The sequence below is a fragment of the Micromys minutus genome (assembly GCF_963924665.1).
Source record: "Micromys minutus genome assembly, chromosome: 25".
NCBI lineage: Eukaryota > Metazoa > Chordata > Mammalia > Rodentia > Muridae > Micromys > Micromys minutus.
The window spans coordinates 30,230,167-30,249,896 of NC_137960.1; the positions used below are offsets into that span (position 1 = coordinate 30,230,167).

Consider the following 19,730-nt stretch of genomic DNA (forward strand, 5'->3'; position numbering starts at 1 on the left):
GCCCATTATCCATTATCTTCCTGCCTCAGCCTCAGGGATTACAGCTATGCATCAATTAAATTATCTTTTTAATGCTTTTTTAAAAAAAATTAAACAACTTTATTTTAAAAAACAGAGATAAATGTACAGATTTTAAAAGCATTTTTGCATAAAAGTATATGAATACATTTTTTGGTCAGTACTTGATTTTTTTAAAGTTTTGATAGTATGCATTAAAATCTTTCTAGTTACAGTGAGCATAAAGTACATGTAAAACAAGATGTAAACCTGAAAATAGTCAAAGTTTTCTTGGTGTGTAAAGATTAAACATAATAATTTTTCATTTTTTTTAGCTTTTGTTTTTCTTGAACTTCATATAGTCTGTGAGTTGTTTCTGGGGTGTTCAGAGCTTTTTTTGTTATTCCAGATGAAATTGCACATTGCTCTTTCCAACTCTATGAAGAATTGGGTTGGAATTTTGATGGAAATTGCATTGAATTTGTAGATTGCTTTTGGTAAGATGGCCATTTTTACAATGTTGATCCTTCCAATCCATGAGCATGGGAGATCTTTCCATCTTTTGAGATCTTCCTTGATTTCCTTTTCAGAGATTTGAAGTTCTTCTCATATAGGTCCTTCACTTGCTTAGTTAGAGTCACACCAAGGCATTTCATATTGTTTGTGACTATTGTGAAGGGTATCTTTTCCCTAATTTCTTTCTCTGCATGTTTATCCTTTGAGTAGAGGAAGGCTACTGATTTTTTGAGTTAATTTTATATCCAGCCACTTTGCTGAACTTGTTTATCAGCTGTAGAGTCCTCTGGTGAAACTTTTGGGGTCACTTAAGTACACTATCATGTCATTTGCAAAGAGTGATGTTTTTACTTCTTCCTTTCCAATTTGTGTCCCTTTGATTTCCTTTGGCTGTCTAATTGCTTTGGCCAGGACTTCCAGTACTATGCTAAATAGGTAGGAGGAGAGTGGGCAGTCTTGTCAAGTCCCTGATTTTAGTGGGATTGCTTCAAGTTTCCCACCATTAAGTTTGATGTTGGCTGTTAGTTTGCTGTATATTGTTTTTATTATGTTTAGGTATGGGCCTTGGATTCCTGTTCTTTCCAAGACTTTTAACATGAAGGGTTGTTGAATTTTCTCAAATGCTTTCTCAGCATCTAGTGAGATGACCTTGTGGTTTTTTTCTTTGAGTTTGTTTATATGGTGGATTACGTTGATGGATTTCTGTATATTAATCCATCTCTGCATCCCAGGGATGAAGCCTACTTGATCATGGTGAATAATCATTTTGATGTGTTCTTGGATTCGGTTTGCAAGGATTTTGTTGAGTATTTTTGCATCAGTGTTCATAAGTGATATTGGACTGAAGTTCTCTTTCATTGTAGGATCTTTGTGTGGTTTAAGAACAAGGGTTATTGTGGCCTCAAAAATGAGTTAGGTAGTGTTCCAACAGATTCTATTTTGTGGAATAGTTTGGAGAGTATTGGTATTAGGTTGTCAATAAATGTCTGATAGAATTCTGCACTGAACCCATCTGGACCTGGGCTTTTTTTGGTTGGGAGGCTTTTGATGACTGCTTCTATTTCTTTAGGTGTTATGGGATTATTTAGATGGTTTATCTGGTCCTGGTTTAACTTTAGTATCTGGTATCTGTCTAGGAATTCATCCATTTCCTCCAGATTTTCCAGCTTTGTTGAGTATAGGCTTTTGTAGTAGGATCTGATGATTTCTTGAATTTCCTCAGTTTCAGTTGTTATGACTTCACTTTCCTTTCTGATTTTGTTAATTTGGGTACTCTCTCTTTGCCCTCTATTTAGTCTGGCTAAGGGTTTATCAATCTTATTAATTTTCTCAAAGAACCAGCTCTTGGTTTTGCTGATTCTTTGAATGGTTCTTTTTGTTTCTATTTGGTCAACTTCTGCTCTGAGTTTGATTATTTCTTGCTGAGTACTTTTGGAAGTACTCAGAGCTATGAGTTTTCCTCTCAGTACTGCTTTCATTGCATCCCATAGGTTTGGTTATGTTGTGTTTTCATTTTCATTAAATTCTCGAAAATCCATAATTTCTTTCATTATTTCTTCTTTGACCCTGCTATTGTTTAATACAGCATTGTCTAGTTTCCATGTGTATATGGGCTTTTTGTTGTCTTTGTTGTTATTAAAGACCAGCCTTAGACCATGGTGATCTGACAGGATGCATGGAAATATTTCAATCGTTTTATATCTATTGAGGCTCATATTGTGACCAATTATATGGTCAATTTTGGAGAAGGTGCCATGAGGTGCTGAGAAGAAGGTGTATTCTTTTGTTTTAGGATGAAATTTTCTGTAGATATCTATTAGTACCAATTGGTTCATAACCTTTGCTAGTTTCACTGCGTCTTTGTTCAGTTTCTGTTTCCATGTTCTGTCCATTGAGGAGAGTGAGGTGTCGATTTCTTCCACTATTATTGTGTGAGGTGCAATATAATTTTTGAGCTTTAGTAGAGTTTCTTTTATGAATATGGGTGCTCTTGTGTTTGGAGCATATATGTTAAGGATTGAGAGTTCCTCCTGACAAATTTCCCCTGTAATGAGTAAAAAGTGTCCTTCCTTATCTTTTTTAATAACTTTTGGTTGAAAATCTACTTTACTTTATATTAGAATAGCCACTCCAGCTTGCTCCTTGGGGCTGTTTGCTTGGAAGGTTTTTTCCCAACCTTTTACTCTGAGATAGTGTCTGTCTTTGTCTCTGAGATGAGTTTCCTGTATGCAGCAAAATGCTGGATTCTGTTTATGTATCCAGTATGACAGCCTATATCTTTTTGTTGGGGAATTGAGTCCATTTATGTTAACAGATATCAAAGAATAGTGGTTGCTTTTTTGTGCTATTTTTGCTTTTAGAGGTAGAATTGTGCCTGTGCATCTTTCTTCTTTTGGTTTTCTTGCTTAGTTATTTTCTTGTTTTTACTAGGATGTAGTTTCCCTCTTTGTATTGAGTTTTCCACCTATAATTCGTTGTAGTGCTGGATTTGTGTTCAGATATTGTGTAAATTTAGTTTTGTCCTGGAATATCTTGGTCTGTCCATCTATGGTGATTGAGAGTTTTGCTGGGTATAGCAGCCTGGGCTGACAGTTGTGTTTTCTTAAGGTTTGCATGATGTCTGTCCAGTATCTTCTAGCTTTCTTCATCTCTGTTGAGAAGTCGGGTGTAATTCTGATTGGTCTGTCTTCATATGTTAAATGACCTTTTTCTCTTACTGCTTTTAGCATTTTTTCTTTGCTTTGGACACTTGGCATTTTGACTATTATGTGTCAGGAGGAATTTCTTTTCTTCTCCACTCTATTTGGAGTTCTGTAGGCTTCTTTTATGCTTATGGTCATCTCATTCTTAAGGATACGGAAGTTTTGTTTTACAATTTTGTTGAAGATGTTTACTGTTCCTCTTATTTGATATTCCTTGCCCTCTTCTATTCCTATTATCCTTAGATTTGGTTTTCCCATTGTGTCCTGGATCTCCTGGACATTTTAGTTCAGGAGCTTTTGGGCTTTTGTATCTTCTCTGACTGTTTTGCCTATGTTTTCAATGTTGTCTTTGGCTCCTGAGAGTCTCTCTTCCATCTCTTGTAGTTTGTTGGAGATGCTTGCCTCTGTGACTCCTGATTTCTCTTTTTGGTTTTCCACCTCCAGGATTGTCTCTTTTAGTGTTTTCTTTATTGTTTCCATTTCCATTTTCAATTCCTTCTTCAATTCCTTCATCTCTTTGGTTCTGTTTTCCTCTACTTCTTTGATTTCTTTGCGTGTTTTTTATGTTTCCTCTTTAAAAGCTTCTATTTGTTTATGATTTTCTTCCCATTCTCATTTAAGTGAGTTATTCATGCTTATCTCAAAAATCTCCATCATCATCTTGAGGTATGATTTCAGGTCTGAGTCTTCTTTTTCTGGAGTGTTTGGCATTCCGCTGGTTGCTGTGATGGGAGAGATGGGTTCTGATGTTGCCACATTGTCTTGGTTTCCATTGTGTAAGTTCTTTCGCTTTCCTCTTGCCATCTTCTTTTTTGTAATAATATGTTGTCTTGTCAGTGATTGGTTCCCGTCTCACCTGTGTACCTGGCCTGTGTCCCTGGATCTCTGCTGTTTTAGGTGGCAAATGGCTTGAGCGTTTGGTCCCCAGGAAAGGGCCTTCCAGGCAGACACTGAGTCTTTAAGGCAGAATTCCTGCTTCCCTGGACCAACCGGAGGGCTGTGCCTACTGCGCGCTAGGCCTAGCCCTCTCTGTGCTCTGGCTACTCACAGTGCAGTCTCACCAGGCCTGTGTCCCTGGATCTCCACTGTTCCTGGTGGCTAATGGTCTGAGCATTTAGTCTGCACGTCATCCTTTTAATGCTTTTTTAAAAAGTGCATAGTCATCATCACAATTCCAAGCACCTAACTGCTCAGGAAATACTTGGTGGCTAAAATGAATGAAAACAAACATTTTTTTAAAAAAACATACTTTGTTTTAAATTTTAAAAATATATATTTGTTTTCCAGGTATATGTATGTGACTTAGAGAATTGCTCAAATTTTGAAGAAATTACTCCGTTCTCTATTATAGCACCTCATAAAGTAGTGGTTGATTCCTATAATGGGTAAGTATTAGCTTTGTAAACATGAGTTCTCTTCTATGACAAAAATCTCTGTGGATCCCTCTTGTGGTAGGAACACTAGAGCACCCAATGAGTCTATTTGAGTGCCTCATTTTAGGTCAATTTTAATTAGAATTGTTTTCAAATTTGGCTGCTTCCTCTTCTGCAGCAAACTACAGTTACCTGGAAATGACCTTTTGTTAGAGGCCTTGGGATCACGACTCTAGTCCAAGACTTGACTCTACTTTATGGTGGGAATCAGTACCTCACTGCTGTCTTTAACAGCCACTATGAGAAGCAACTTTGTTCTTGCCTGTCTAGCTGAGCCTTACAGCTCTATATCTTCTGGTCTGGTTCTTACATCTAGCAAGAGGTAGACTTAACAAAAGGGCTGTTAAACATCCATCCTCATGTGATGGGATTTGACGGTTGAGAGCAAGAACACACTTCAAGTATAAGACTCCTATTCTTTGGTGTGAAAAACAAAACAGACAAACAGAGCCCACCCCCCCCCCACACACACATTTGGGCTCAGCCATGCTGTCTGGTCAGTTTCAGCGAGCTGTCTAGCAAGCAGGCTTGTCTCATTACTTTTGACAACAAGCTGGATCATCCTGAGAATGAAATGAAGACACTTTATGTATGTTAAATGTTCTCTATTTGGCAAAAATATAGAAAGTTATTTTGGGGGTTTATTTCTTACATATGACTAAATGACAACAAGCTTTTAAACTAATAAGCATGTTCAATGTGAGTAAGATTAAATATTTTTCTTTATTGTGGGAATAAATTGGTTTTCATTTTGAATAAAATAAAACCTGCAGAGCATATATTTTCTCACACTGACATTCTCAGAAAAAGATCGCTCATTGATAAAGTCAAGCCTTACTACTCATATTCTTGAAGACTTTAGAAAGTTGTTTGTGTGTGTGTTCTCTGTGTATGCTTTCATGTGTGTGAGAATGCATGTGATGAATGCATGGTACAGCAAGCATGTAGAAGCATACATGTGTGGAGGTCAGATGAGAACCTCTAGTGTTAGTCCTCACTAACTCAGACAAGCGTCCTGTTCTCTGTTCACTAGCCAGCCTGTGAACTTCCAAGGATTTTCAAGACTCCTTTCTTGCCTTAGGAACATAGTCACACTCCTGTGCAGACAGGCTTTATTTGGGTTCTGGCTATTCAAAGAAAGGTCCCTGGGCAGCAAGCACATTTACCCACTGAGCAATCTCTCTAGCCCCAGAAATTTGTTTTTCATTTTAGGTTTAAATTTCTGAATTATAAAAATGTTTTGAGCTTCTGATTCTCCTGCCTCCATCTCCCAAGTTCTTGGGTTATATGTGTGTCTAGCTTCATGAGGGAATGGGGTATTGAACTCAGGCCTTTATGCACGCTAGGTAAGCAGTTTACTAAGTGAGTCACATCTCTAACCCAAATTATAGCTTTATGAACTGAACCAAACAAATAACCCTCCAAACCCCATGATACGGAGTAATTCCTGAAGATTTTCTAGATCATTTAAAATAATGTTTTTGAGACAGGTTCTCAGTGTAGCCCTGGATGGGCTGGCACTCACTGTATAGACCAAGCTGGCTGAAAACTCATGGATACCTACCCCTATCTGTCTCCAGATGGTTGGAGTTAAAGGCATGCACCACTACGTTCAACCTAGCAATAAAAAAATCACCTTATTGTAATGAATGTATTCTATTATAACGAGTCTACAAAAAAAAAAAAAAAAAAAAAAAAAAGAAAGAAAGAAAGAAAGAAAGAAACCATCATACAGCTAGATTAAAGTAACCAACCACTCAAACACTTGCCCCAAATCAGGCTCTAGCATGCTCTAAACTATATATATAATTAGGATAGCTATTCTGAGTAGTGGAGCTTCAAGACGGGTTTTATACTTTTAGTATTAATTACATCTTTATTTGCTTATCCAGCGCACAAAAGGAAAGTTATGAGAGAGTTGAAACTAGAAAAATTATACATGTATGCTCCATGTGTCCTTTTGACTGCGTTTCATTTTTTCCTCACATCACGATGCTGCCGTTTCTTAGGCTCCTTTCTAAATGTTAAACTGTACCTACACTTACAGCTGTTTGTGAATGTGCACGAACACAGCAGGTTAGGATCCATACATGAGAGAGAACAGGTGGTGTTTTTCTGCTTGAGTTTGGGTAACAGTTTCTAAGCTCATCCGTTTTCCTACAAATTTCATGGTTTCATTTTTTTGTAACAACTAAATATTATTACTGGATAATATTAAAATATTCCATTTGGTATATATCCCATATTTTTTATTATCCATTATAGATTGATTTCGTTTCCTTGCTATGGCAAGCAGTACAGTAATAAACAGGGGTCCAACAGTCTTTATGGTAGGTTGTAGGGTTCTCAGGGATATATGCCCAGGAGTAGAATAGCTAGACTATATGGTGCTTCTATTTTAAACTTCAAAATTGTAAATTTAAACTGATTTGTACAGTGGCTGTATTAATTGGCTTGACCACTGCAGTGAATAAGTGTTTCTTTTTTTGGGTACCCTCTTCAACATTTGTTGTCAGATTTCTTGGTGACAGCCATCTGGACTGTGGTAAGGTAGTATCTCAAAGCTTCTTCTTTTGAAAACTGTTTATGGAACTCATTGGCCTATTTATTGATTGGTAGTTCTACTTCCTTAGTATTTGGTTTCTGCAGTTCTTTGTAAATTTTTGATTTTATCCCCTTTTCTGAAGTGTGGCTGGTTAAGATTTTCTTCCATCCTATGGGGTGTCAATTTGCTTTGTTGATAGTATATTTTGCTGTGCATACACTTTAAAACCATGTAGTCCTGTCTACTGACACTTGGAGCTAGTTCCTATTCTGTTTAGAAAGTTCTTCCTTACCTAGTGTCTTGAAGAATATTCTGCTTTCTTCTAGCACCTTCCATTTTTAAATCTTTTTTAAAAAATCCATCTGAGACAGGTGTGTGTGTGTGTGTGTGTGTGTAGCCCAGACTGTTCTGAAACTAACTCTGAACTCTGTAGACCAGACTGGCCACAGTGCTGGAATTAAAGGTAAACCACCTGCCTCTAGACTACTGGATTCAAAGGCATGGGTCATCACAATAAACCTCCCGGTTAAGAAACCACCACTGTCAGGTTTTTCAAGTTTTAAATGGAAAGTTTAATTATTAGTCACACCACCTGAATGCGCCCAGTCTCCTCTGGTCCGGTTCTGAGTTCTCTCATTTGTGAGGGTCTAAGAGCATATGGAATGTTTGGAATGCTCTGTTGGTGGTGGTGACAGAAGCTAAGCCATTCTGTGGAGGATGAACTTCAGTCCCCAAGTCAGCCTCCCTAGGATAGCTCGGTAAGATAATCGGTGGCTCCTGTTTTCCCATCAGAATAGCATGGATTTGTGCTTACATTCTGAAGCATGATCTGAAACAATCGTGAAAACTAGGATTTACTCCAAGTTGTCTGTACTTAACTTGCTGCTAGGCTCTTCCTCCCAGTGACCATTTTATCCCGAAGCAGGTCCCTTTGCTAGACAGGGAAGTTGGGACATAAGTTGATCCAGTAGTGATCTCAGCTGCTTTGCAGTGACCCAGGATAAAACCTGCTGCACCATGCCCTGCCTTCTGATCCTCTGCTTTGACAGGGCAGTCTATAGAAATCAGCACATTTGTGGCCTTTTAGGAGATGTAGCGTGTACAGCGGTTTGCCGCTGCCCTGACATTCATGGTGTCCTTCATGCAGATAGTTTTGTGCCATTGCATCATGCCTTGAGGAGTCTCACGTTGACACGAACCTTGACCCGTCCGTCCCTTCACCCCACTAGCGGTTTCTTTTTCTCTCTCTCCTTTCTTCTTCCTTCCTTCCTTCTCTCTTCCCATAGCGATCTGGGTTGGTGCTCTGCTTCCTTCCCCGCCACAGTTCGAGGTCTGTGATTCCTTACTTAGCCCAGACTGCTTTTCTTTTAAGTTTCTCCAGATACATTGCACGATTTTTGAAATTTTTGTAGGGCAGACATTCTATCTGTTCACTACCACACTCGGTTGAGGCAAGCAACCTAGAGTTGTATCTCAAAGTGAGTTTTTATCTCAGGGTTTTACTTTAGGCTGGAACATGGGCACAGTTTTAAAGATTTGGGAAGATCAGTAAGAGTAGTAGTAGTGGGCTGAGAAATGAGAAGAGAAAATGGCTTAATAGTTGATATATTAAACTGTATGAACTCGCTAGCATTTATTTTCATGATCACAAATTCATTTTTGATCAATTTATTTATTATTTTATGAGTATGAGTATACTGCAGCGGTCTTTAGACACAGCAGAAGAGGGCATCAGGTTCACAGATGGTTGTGAGCCACCATGTAGTTGCTGGGAATTGAACTCAGGACCTCTGGAAGATCAATCAGTGCTCTTAACCACTGAGCCAGTCCCACAAATTCTAAATAAAATATAAATGAATGATTTTTATGTACCAGTTAAGTTTTAAAAATGGATGTTCCGTGTATGAGTGTTTTGCTTACCTAGATGTCTGTGCACCAACTGTAGGCCTTGTTTCTGAGAAGGCCAAAAGAAGGGCATCATATCTCCTAGATCTGATTACTGATGGTAACTATGTGAGTGCTGGGAATTGAACCCAGCTCCTTTAGAAGAGCAGCAAGTGCTCCTAACTGCTGAACCATTTTTTCCAGCCCCATCGGTTAAAGCTTTACCTTGATGTTTGTTTTCCTGTTAAATACTGAACTATGTGTTTTTTATTTTTATGTTAAAAGATCACTTGCTCACTGCTACGAGGCTAGACCCCTCATAGGGCATACATCTTCAAAATGTCTTTATTTTATCTTATGTGTGTGTGTGTGTGCACACGCACACACACACACGTGCACTTGTCTGTTTATGTACATATGGTGACTAAATGTCAAAGCTGGGTGCCCTCTTTTATCACACTCCGTTTTGGGAGGCAGGGCCTTGCTCTGAACCCACAGTTTGATATTTTCTGATAGGCTGGTTTGACAATGTACCCTCAGGATCTACATCCCACTCTCACGGGAGTTTGCGCTGTGCACAGCTGAGGGTCGTTTTCACATGACTTTCACACTCAGCTCTTCATGCTTACCTAGAAGTACCTGACTCTCTTGGCCATCTCTCCAGCCCTAGCTATGTGAGTTTTCACAGAAAATACTAACCTCTCAAATCCTTAAAGATACGTTTTAGCCTTAGCTCTGATGCCCCATAAAGTCCCTTAGAAGCATTAAAAGTCGGAGAATCCTAGAACAGGATGGAGTTTCCAACTTCTGACTGTAATCAGTAGGGCACATGTCCAGCTCTGACTTTTGCCATTTTGCACCATAGGAGGTCCTGAGACACATGGTATTGGTTGGGTGAAGAAACTAGCCTGGAAGGTTACAAAGCCACCCTTGTGCTGATTTATATCAGGATTTTTTTTTTTTGTCTCCTTGTCAGGTATGTCTTTTATCTCCTGAGAGACGGTATTTATAGAACCCATCTTCCTCTGCCATCTGGCAGGGACACCAACGCTGCGCGTATTGTGGAGAGTGGTTCATTAAAGGACTTCGCAGTAAAGCCACAGTCCAAGCGAATCATTTACTTCAACGACACCAAGCGGGTCTTCATGTCAACGTTTCTGGATGGCTCTGCTTTCCACCGGGTCCTGCCCTGGGTCCCCCTTATGGATGTGAAGAACTTTGCTTGCGAAAACAATGACTTCCTCATCACCGACGGCAAGGCCATTTTCCAGCAGGACTCCTTGTCTTTCAATGAGTTCATCGTGGGATGTGACCTGAGTCACATAGAAGAATTTGGGTTTGGTAACTTGGTCATCTTTGGCTCTTCCATCCAGTCATACCCTCTGCCAGGCCATCCACAGGAGGTCTCAGTGCTGTTTGGTTCTCGAGAGGCCCTTATTCAGTGGAAGCCTCCTGCTCTCGCCATAGGAGCCAGTGAGCATTTACATTGCATTCATTCTTAGACCTGTGGTAGGAGGGTCTTTATACTCTGGGTAGACCCCAAAAGAATAGCCCATTCATTTCTGGACATCAGAAATATACCGACTCTCTAGTTTGGTGATTAGCCAGATGGATATACACTTGGGCTAGGGGCTGGCATGAATTCCATCCATTCCCCCAAAGCCTTCTGAACTTGATTCTCCATCTCTGGATAGACAGGATGCATATAGTAGGAAGCAAGTAGGTCCTGGAACCTTTTAGAAAAAAAACGTAGTGTCTTAGTTAGGAGTTTATTGCCGTAAAGAGACAGCATGACCATGGCAACTCTTATATAGGAAACGATTAATACGGATTGGCTTACCATTCAGAGATTTAGAGAATTATCATCATGGTGGGAGGCATGGTGGCATAAGAGTTCTATATCCAGATGGGCAAAGCAGCAGAAAGAGATGCCTGGTTTGAGCTTCTGAAACCTCAAAGCCCACCTCCAGTGACACACTTCCTCCAACAAGGCCACACCTCCAATAATGCCAGTCCTTAAGAGTCTATGGGGGACATTTAAAATTTTTTTTTACATTTATTTACTTATTTATTCACTTTGTATCCCAATCACTGCCCCCCCCCTCAGCTCCTCCTCAGAAGAGAAGAGGAGGGGGTAGAAAAGGGACTGTGTAAGGGAGGAGACCCCCTCTGGATAGGAACCCACTTGAGCATATCAAGTCACTGCAAAGGACTAAGCACATCCTCTCCCACAAGGCAGCCCAGTAGGGGAGCAGGATTCACAGGCAAGCAACAGTGTCAGAGACAGCCCTGCTCTGGTTGTTGGAGGACCTGCATAAAGACCAAGCTGTAAATTTGTTCTCTCTCTCTCTCTGTGTGTGTGTGTGTGTGTGTGTGTGTGTGTGTGTGTGTGTGAAGGACTAGGTCCAGCCCAGGTATGCTTTTGGTTGGTGGTTTAGTCTCTGGGAGTCTATGGGGGCCATTTTTATTCAGAGCACTGCAAAGGGTAAATGATTTCAGCTTTGTGAACAGATGGTCTCTGTTATCACTTCTGAACTCTGTGCTGCAGTAGAAGCAGCTATAGACCAGCCATAGATGGCTAGCTGAATCCATAGATGGCCAGCTGAATCCATAGATGGCTAGGTGAATCCTTAGATGGCTAGGTGAATCCTTAGATGGCCAGCTAAAGTCATGGATAGTGAAGCTGTGTTTGAATATAACCTTCCAGCTTGAAGTAGGCAGTGAACAACTTTGTCCTGTGGATCACCTTTTGCAAGTCTCTGACCCATCGGGCAGTAATGCGCAGTAAACTCTGACAATTTTTTACGTTATAACAAACTGATTATGCCTTTTTGCTACATACCTCCAAAAGTAGCTGAGACTGAGGGCTGAAGATGTAGCTCAGCTGACCAAGTGCTTGCCTGCCACTCACCCAGCCCTGTACTCAATTCTCAGCAATTCTGGATGTGGTGGTACACACCTGTCATTCAGGAGGTAAAACTAGGAGAGTTGGAAGTTCAAGGTCATCCTCAGCAATGTAGGACGTTTGAGATACAAACGTACCCTATGTAGCTTGGGATACAGATATCCTCCTGCTCCTGGTCTTTTATACACACATTGAGAACAAATTGGCAAGTTTTATTTTCTCCTCAAGTTGGCTTTGCTTCTCATAATTATGTTAGTTAAAGAGCCTGGTTATACCTGGCAGTGTTGTGGAGAATTCCTCTAACATGTAGAACGAGTCTTAGCTGGGGATGGTGGCACATATCTTAGCTCTTGAGAGGTTGAGGCAAGAAGATTTATAAATTCAGGGCTACTTGGGCTACATGGTGAAATGTGAACTCAGAACTGTTTTTAAGGGCACACTCTCACAGCCTTACTTGTTGGAAATACTATCTCCTTTCATAAAGCTCAGGGACGGCCTCAGAGGAATGGGCGGGGCCGTCGCCTGAACCAGCACACTGACCCAGTGAGTAGAATAAGCAGGACTGCTAATTGCTCTGCACATGAGGTAGGTCACTGACCAGTTTCTGAGACTTCCTTGCTCTGTCCTCATGGTACCTTTCTGGGCAATGACATGATTTAACTCTTTAGGTCCTTCCGCCTGGCGGAACTGGTCTTACGAGGTCAAAGTTTCCTCCCCGGACATGCCTGAAATCGCTCAAGTTTTCTCGAACATAAGTGGGACCATGCTTAATGTACCCGAGCTGCAAAGTTCTACAAAGTACATGGTTTCTGTGAGAGCAAGTTCTCCTAAAGGCCCAGGCCCCTGGTCGGAACCCTCAGTGGGTACCACCTTGGTACCAGGTAAGATGTTCTGGGTGTAGGATGGGATTCAAACAAGAAATTTGAAGTTTCTTGCTTCAAAGGTTATCAGGAGATTAGAATGAGCATGGTTGATCTCTTGAGGGTTAGTTTTTAGTCTGAGATCAAGGAATCAAATGAACCGCCATGAATATTTGTGCTTCTTACCTGGCACCTTATACATGTCAAGACAGATCTGAAGAAATCTTGTGTTCTTCCTCATTGAGCCCTTCATAGTTTCTTAAGACTATTAGGTCTTGGAGAAGTTGAAGGGTCTATTGAGTAACACTGAATTTCACTATCTTGGTTGAAAGAAATGGTATCATGTACATATAGTCATTAACATAATTGCTTCAGAAACAGTCACTGTGGGTAGAGAGGCTGGCTGTGGCAATAGCGGCAGGAACATGGGTGTGAGACACTCTTATAGTGGCGGCATGAGTGTGTATCCTTTATACCATGTTTCAAATATTTATGTAAAACTCAGAATAACATTTAACAGGACAGATGATTATACTAAACAGATGCAATTGCTTATGTGATTCTATAATGTTTTCTCAGAATGTTGGTATTTTATGTTAAACCAGTATGCTTTAGTTGGGTGTGTTGGTACACAGCCTTAATCACAGCAGAGGCAAGCAGAACTCTGTGAGCTTGAGGCCAGCCTAGTACAGCACAGAGGAAACCCTGCCTTAGAAAAGTATGCCTTATGTAATATTACTTGTTAATTTCTTTTTTATTCTGCCATATAGCTGCTGAGCCAGCATTCATCATGGCCGTGAAAGAAGACGGGCTTTGGAGCAAACCACTGGGCAGCTTTGGCCCAGGAGAGTTCCTATCCTCTGATGTAGGAAACGTGTCAGGTACACACCCTCTCTAATCCAGCTGTGGCTTTCTACTCCTCTGCCTTGCCAGGCGACTCAGCCAAGTAAGAACAGAGTTGGCTGCCAGGGCAACTAAGACGTAGAGATTTACCCAGTGCCAATGTTAAGAAAGTATCAACTCTCAGGGACTCTTAGGCAGGGATGTTATTTATTGTGTCCACTTCAGAAGAATGTTCATGGTCATGACTTTCAATGTGTCAGTATTGTCCCTCAAGAGCCACCTGTCTTCTTCCGATGAGACAGCTCTTCTTCAGTGATTCACTGTGCCTTGTTAAAAGACTAGTGCAGGAAGACTGCATTTTAAACAGAGTATTGGGAAAAGCTGTTGAGGAAGAGGACTCTGAGGTTGTGACAGGGCACTATTGCTAGAAGTGTTCTTTCTAAAGTGCTGTGACAATGATCCTGCCCGAAGACGATCTCTTCTGTAGCCACCTACTTGTTTTATATTTTGACTTGGTCCTTAACAAGTCACCCAACAGGAGAGCTGGACTAAGGTCAGAGTAACGGTAATGGAGAGAGTGTCACATGGAGTTATTTGCAAACTTGGTTCCCTCTCCTTGACCTTTGAGGCCTCAGACAGAATAGACAGTCTCATGGGATCTAAGAAAATGATGATTTTCTTATTCGCTATCACTGTTTTGAGAGTTAAATTAGATCACAAAGCACCTCAGACAAAATTAAACAGATGTTCTGTGTGGGTTTGTTTCTCTTTCAGGTTGGAAGGGTTGAGATTCTGGGCGTATTTTACTGAAATATTTATTTTTACTGTGTGTGAGAAAGGTTCTTACCATGAAGCCTTGGTTGGCTTGAGACATAATATTTAGAACAGGCTGGTCTCAAACATGCAGCCATCCAACTGCCTCTGCTTCCCAAGTACTGGGTGTTAAGTTCTGCTTGCTCCGCTACAGCCAAGTCTTACTGAAATATGCTTAACAGATCTGTAAGTTCTCTTGGGTGGCTATGCCAATATTATAGTTTACAGGCATCAGGGTGATTGACTCTTCCCACTCCTATTAGCGCACATGGAGATAAACATTGTTTGTTGGTCTTTGTTTTGAGATATGGATTGGTATAACAACAGCCTCTACTACAGTGACACAAAAGGCAACGTTTACGTGCGGCCTCTGAATGGGGTGGACATCTCAGAGAATTATCACATACCTAGCATCGCAGGGGCTGCTGCTTTGGCCTTTGAATGGCTGGGTCACTTTCTCTACTGGGCTGGGAAGACATATGTGGTAAGTCAGAACCTGGGACCTTAGATGCTCTAAAGTAAATGCTTGCCCATTTCAGTGACTTGCATGGACATTTCTCCAGGCTGGGAACTAATATTTTTAAGAATAAAAAAGTACAGTGCCTGACATGTACTAGGTACTCAATGACTGTAAGAGTTAAAATCAGAAAAATATATAGTAAAGGGAGCAAGGAGAAAGCTCATACTCTATAAAGATGAGTATATCCCTTTCAGTCTAAGAAAATTCTTTTCCTTCTCTTTCTTTCCTTTCTTTCTTTCCTTTCTTTCTTTCTTTCTTTCTTTCTTTCTTCCTTCCTTCCTTCCTTCCTTCCTTCCTTCCTTCTTTCCTTTCTTTTTTCTCTCTCTTTCTTTCTTTATTTCTCCCTTCCTCCCTCCCTCCCTCCCTTCCTCCCTCCCTCCCTCCCTTCCTTCCTTCCTTCCTTCCTTTCTTTGGTGGTTCATGGTGATAAAGAGAGCCTAGTGCATGTTAAGTCTAGTTCATGCTCTTCCATTGAGCTCCATTCTCAGCCCCCAGTCAAGTACCAAAAATGTCACTGAGTAATGTGGTACATGGCTTTCACATCACCCAGATCCATTCCAGAGCTAGATAGATCTCTATGTTCAAGGCCAGCCATGTATAAGATCTAGACAATCCATGGCTACCTAGAGAGACCTTGAAAAATAGGTATTCATAGGTATTCGGACTGGATATATAATTATGAATACTGAATGTTTTAACTCAACTTACTTCTACTAGGAATGAAAATAAACCAGTTCTATGGAGATATTTTGCTATGTTTGTTTGCTATTATTTCCAAAGCTTAGCCAGCACCACAGAATGATGATAAAAATATCTGTGGTTGAATGAGTAAATGAACAAATGAATGAGGGAGATAACTTACTAATAATTGGATTTCACCATTCAGAAATAAGGATGCCATTTGAAATAAATTATCTGGCAATGCTGTCATGTTTTCTAGATTCAGAGGCAGTCTGTGTTGACGGGACACACAGACATTGTGACTCATGTGAAACTGTTGGTGAATGACATGGCCGTGGATTCAGTTGGTGGCTATCTGTATTGGACTACGCTCTACTCAGTTGAAAGCACCAGACTCAATGGAGAAAGTTCTCTCATACTACAGGCTCAGCCTTGGCTCTCTGGAAAAAAGGTGACAAGATAAAAATAGGATGTAATTATTTAATGACACTACATGGCCATTCTATAGTATGACAGTGATGCCTCCACTTACTTTAGTTGAGGTAGAATTAGAATAAAATCATTGTTAGAATAAGGTCACTGTATGACTGGAATTCCCCTAAACCTTATTTGGGGGGTCAGAACTGACTAATTACTCAGTTCAGATACAATACAGAGATTTTTGTAGTTTGCCTTATCCTGTGTGGATCCACATTAGGCAGGTTTTTAATGTCAATACATGTATACAATGCATGTATTCCTCCTTTATTCATTTCTCTCACATTCTATCAATCCTTGCTCATTTCTTCCCAGTCCTTTTCTTAGGTTCATGACTTTTGGCTTTGTTTGGTGGCTGATTTAGTTAACCAGGACCGCTGGTTTGTTCATTGCATTGGAACTATGCATTAGAGCCAACTGGGGTCACTAAAGGCAATGTTCCTTCTCTTCCCAAATCTATAGAAATGAACAGCTTAGCAGTGAGGGGTAGGACTCCCTGAGTTCCTCCTCCATCTGTGCCTATAGAAGGCTACATTCTTGTGTGGACTGAGTATATGTTTCATTAACTGATATGAGTTCATGAGCTCAATTTTGTTGTCTCACTCAAAAGACATACATCATTTGATAGCCCTTGGTTCTATCTTCCTGCTCTTGTTTTTTTTTTTTTTTTTTTAACCTGTATTCTGAAATGTTACCTAAGCCTTAGAGGACATTGAATACATGTCTTGTAAAGGGCTGAGCAATCATCTCTAACTCATTCTTAACTCCTTGGGCAGCCTTGAGTCAGTACATTTACCACTGTTTGTAGGCTTAGATCTTTCAAAACCCATTTTAATGTGGGTTCTTAAATCCTTCAATCTCCTTCCAAGCCCACCAATCAGAGGCAGCAGAAAAAGAAGGTTAATAGGAAAAGGGGTTTGTGGACTTGTTTAGAAGTTGTACTTTGGGCAAGTTCAATCTTTGATGTCAGGATATCAGCAGTATAGTCCAATAGCAAACACCAAACACAAATCAGTAGCAGCAGTTGATCCAGCAGAAACTGCAAGGCTTCACCTTATTGGCATGAATCAGCAGAAGCTACAAGAGTCAGGATGCTTACATGAGAAGTGAAGAAAAGAGAAGACCAGTGAAACATTGCAAGGCATAGCAATTTGAGAGCACCCTCTTACTCTCTGTGTGGTTATATTTATATTCTTTCTACACATTATGCTCCCTCTCAAGCATCTGCTCTGGCAAGACATCACATGACCTCTTATATGTCTTCTTCAACAAAACATCCTCTCACAAGACAGCATCCAGAAAAAATCACAAGACACAATTGTGAACTGGAAAGAGGATTCTCTGGTTAAGGCTGAAAGTTCCCTTTATTTATAGATGTAAACATAAATATTTAGAAGGCAAGTTGGTGCTACTATGTCAATTAAGCTAAGTAATGGTATTTATTTCTTCCTCTAAGTCCTAGTAACTTCCCTGACTTGGGTTTTAATGAGGTCTTTAGTACTGGGCATGGATTCTCTCCTCTGGAGTGAGCCTCAAATCCAGTCATCAAGTTGGCTACCTCCTGCCCTTTAATAGTAGTGTCACAATTACACAAGTGAACACATACTGCTCAGCAGGTTGTTCTTATAGTTACTAGGGTTCAAATGAGGTAAGGCTGTTAATACCTTTTCTTCTAAATAGCTTGAAAAAATTCTTCCTGGACTCTGAAAGCTAGCCACAGGGAGAAAGTGTCCAGCTTAGTTCCAGCTTGGTTTTCCTGTCCAAGCCAAGGTGTTATCTTCAGCAACAGGGCCTTGTCATCTGGCTTTTTTTTTTCCTCCTTAGATTTTGAGACAAAGTTTCCTCACTGAGTCTGGAGTCCACCTGTCCGTGGTTCCCTAGCACCGACTTACAGATGAACACTGGCCCGCTCTGGCTTTTGCCTGGAGACAAAGGTCTAAACTCAGGTCATGTAGAACATGGAGTTCACCAATGGTGCCATCTCCTCAGCCAGCTTCTGTGCGTTTTACACTGGGAAAATCTCTTGCTCTAGCTCACCACCTTTCCTTAGTGCCATTGTGGACCAATCATAGACACAAGCTGCTTCCAATCCGCAGATGTAAGAAAACACAGTCACCTAATTATCTGTAGAAAGATACAATTGTTACATAATGACAAAAGGCGATCCTCTAACATGTTTTTTTTTTTTTCACATTTGACAAATTTAACTTAGAGTGTTAGACTTAAGTGTAAAGATTTCAGTTTGTATCAGCTAGATGTGATGATTGTTACAGAGATCCATGGGGCACAGTCTAGTTTTAGTTAAACCTGGGACTGGGGAGAGATACACAGGAATGAGACTGGCTCAATACCTGGGATTTAGTTATCATTTAGATACTTCGTTTCATTTGGGCAAAAAGACTTACAGAATCTCTTTTTAAAACAGAGGTAGTTGTTTTGTAGTGTGGAAAGCTCTAGAGTGTCTCATTATAAATTGCCAAGCAAAGAGCATCCCAGGCAAAGCCAGGCACACAGGCATGTGGCTGTGCCCGGAGCACTAGTGCAAGGCACAGACAAGCAGAACCTAGAGCTTGTCGGCCAGTCAGTGTAGCCAGAGGATGAGCTTCAGTTGCAGTGGGAGATCCTATTTAAAAAAAAGGAATATAGAGACTGAAGAAGGCCTTGACATCTGGCTCACATACACACATGTGCACACATACATCTGCTACACACATGAAATAAAAAAATAAACAAACAAAATCGACCTGATTCCAGGTTAATTGAAAAAAAAAAAAAAACCATCTGGAGGCAGCAGGAAGCAAAAGCAAGACTCCGTTTTTAAAACCTGGAAAGTGCTTTCCACCTAGAGAGGGAATCAATAGAATTCTCTGGCAGATAGTATCTGTCTGTGGTTCTAGGACAAGAGAAGGTCTTCCAGTCAGGTACTTTACGATGCTTCCTTTGTAGTCAGTGCGATCATGGCTCTTTCTTACCACACCCGACTCTCATCATTCTTTAGAGCAGCTGTGTCTCTTATCTATCTATCTATCTATCATCTATCTATCTATCTATCTATCTATCTATCTATCTATCTATCTATCTATCTATCTATCCATCCATCCATCCATCCATCCATCCATCCATCCACCTACCCACCCACCCACCCACCCACCCACCCATCTATCTATCTATCTATCTATCTATCTATCCATCCATCCATCCATCCATCCATCTATCCACCTACCCACCCACCCACCCACCCACCCACCCACCCACCTATCTATCTATCTATCTATCTATCTATCTATCTATCTATCTATCTATCTAACTAACTATCTATCTATCTATTTAAGAACTGTTGTATCTTGTTAAGGATGAAGTCATCATTTTAACCCTTTCCATTGCCTCTGAGCACCCACATATGCTATAGGCACCCCCCCTCTTCTCATGTATTTGAAACACATCTAGAAAAGCCAAAGAATGCAGCAAACAACAGAGAGATCCCTTCAATAGTTTCTTCTATTTCATAAACTCTGTCTCCTAGAACAAACAGTATTTCCTCAGGACCCACCTAG

At 40.5% G+C, this 19,730-nt stretch overlaps 1 protein-coding gene across 1 annotated transcript in view; it reads left to right on the top strand.

Annotated features, from left to right (window-relative positions):
- ROS1 (ROS proto-oncogene 1, receptor tyrosine kinase) overlaps positions 1-19,730 on the top strand; it is a gene marked incomplete at both ends in the record, with an annotated part of 118,169 nt that overhangs the window by 36,216 nt on the left and 62,223 nt on the right. Inside the window, 6 exons of the mRNA XM_080938115.1 lie at positions 4,503-4,600; positions 10,054-10,550; positions 12,651-12,863; positions 13,613-13,723; positions 14,804-14,982; positions 15,959-16,150. Coding sequence (XP_080794241.1) covers positions 4,503-4,600; positions 10,054-10,550; positions 12,651-12,863; positions 13,613-13,723; positions 14,804-14,982; positions 15,959-16,150 — 1,290 coding nt within the window. The remainder of the gene's footprint in view (positions 1-4,502; positions 4,601-10,053; positions 10,551-12,650; positions 12,864-13,612; positions 13,724-14,803; positions 14,983-15,958; positions 16,151-19,730) is intronic.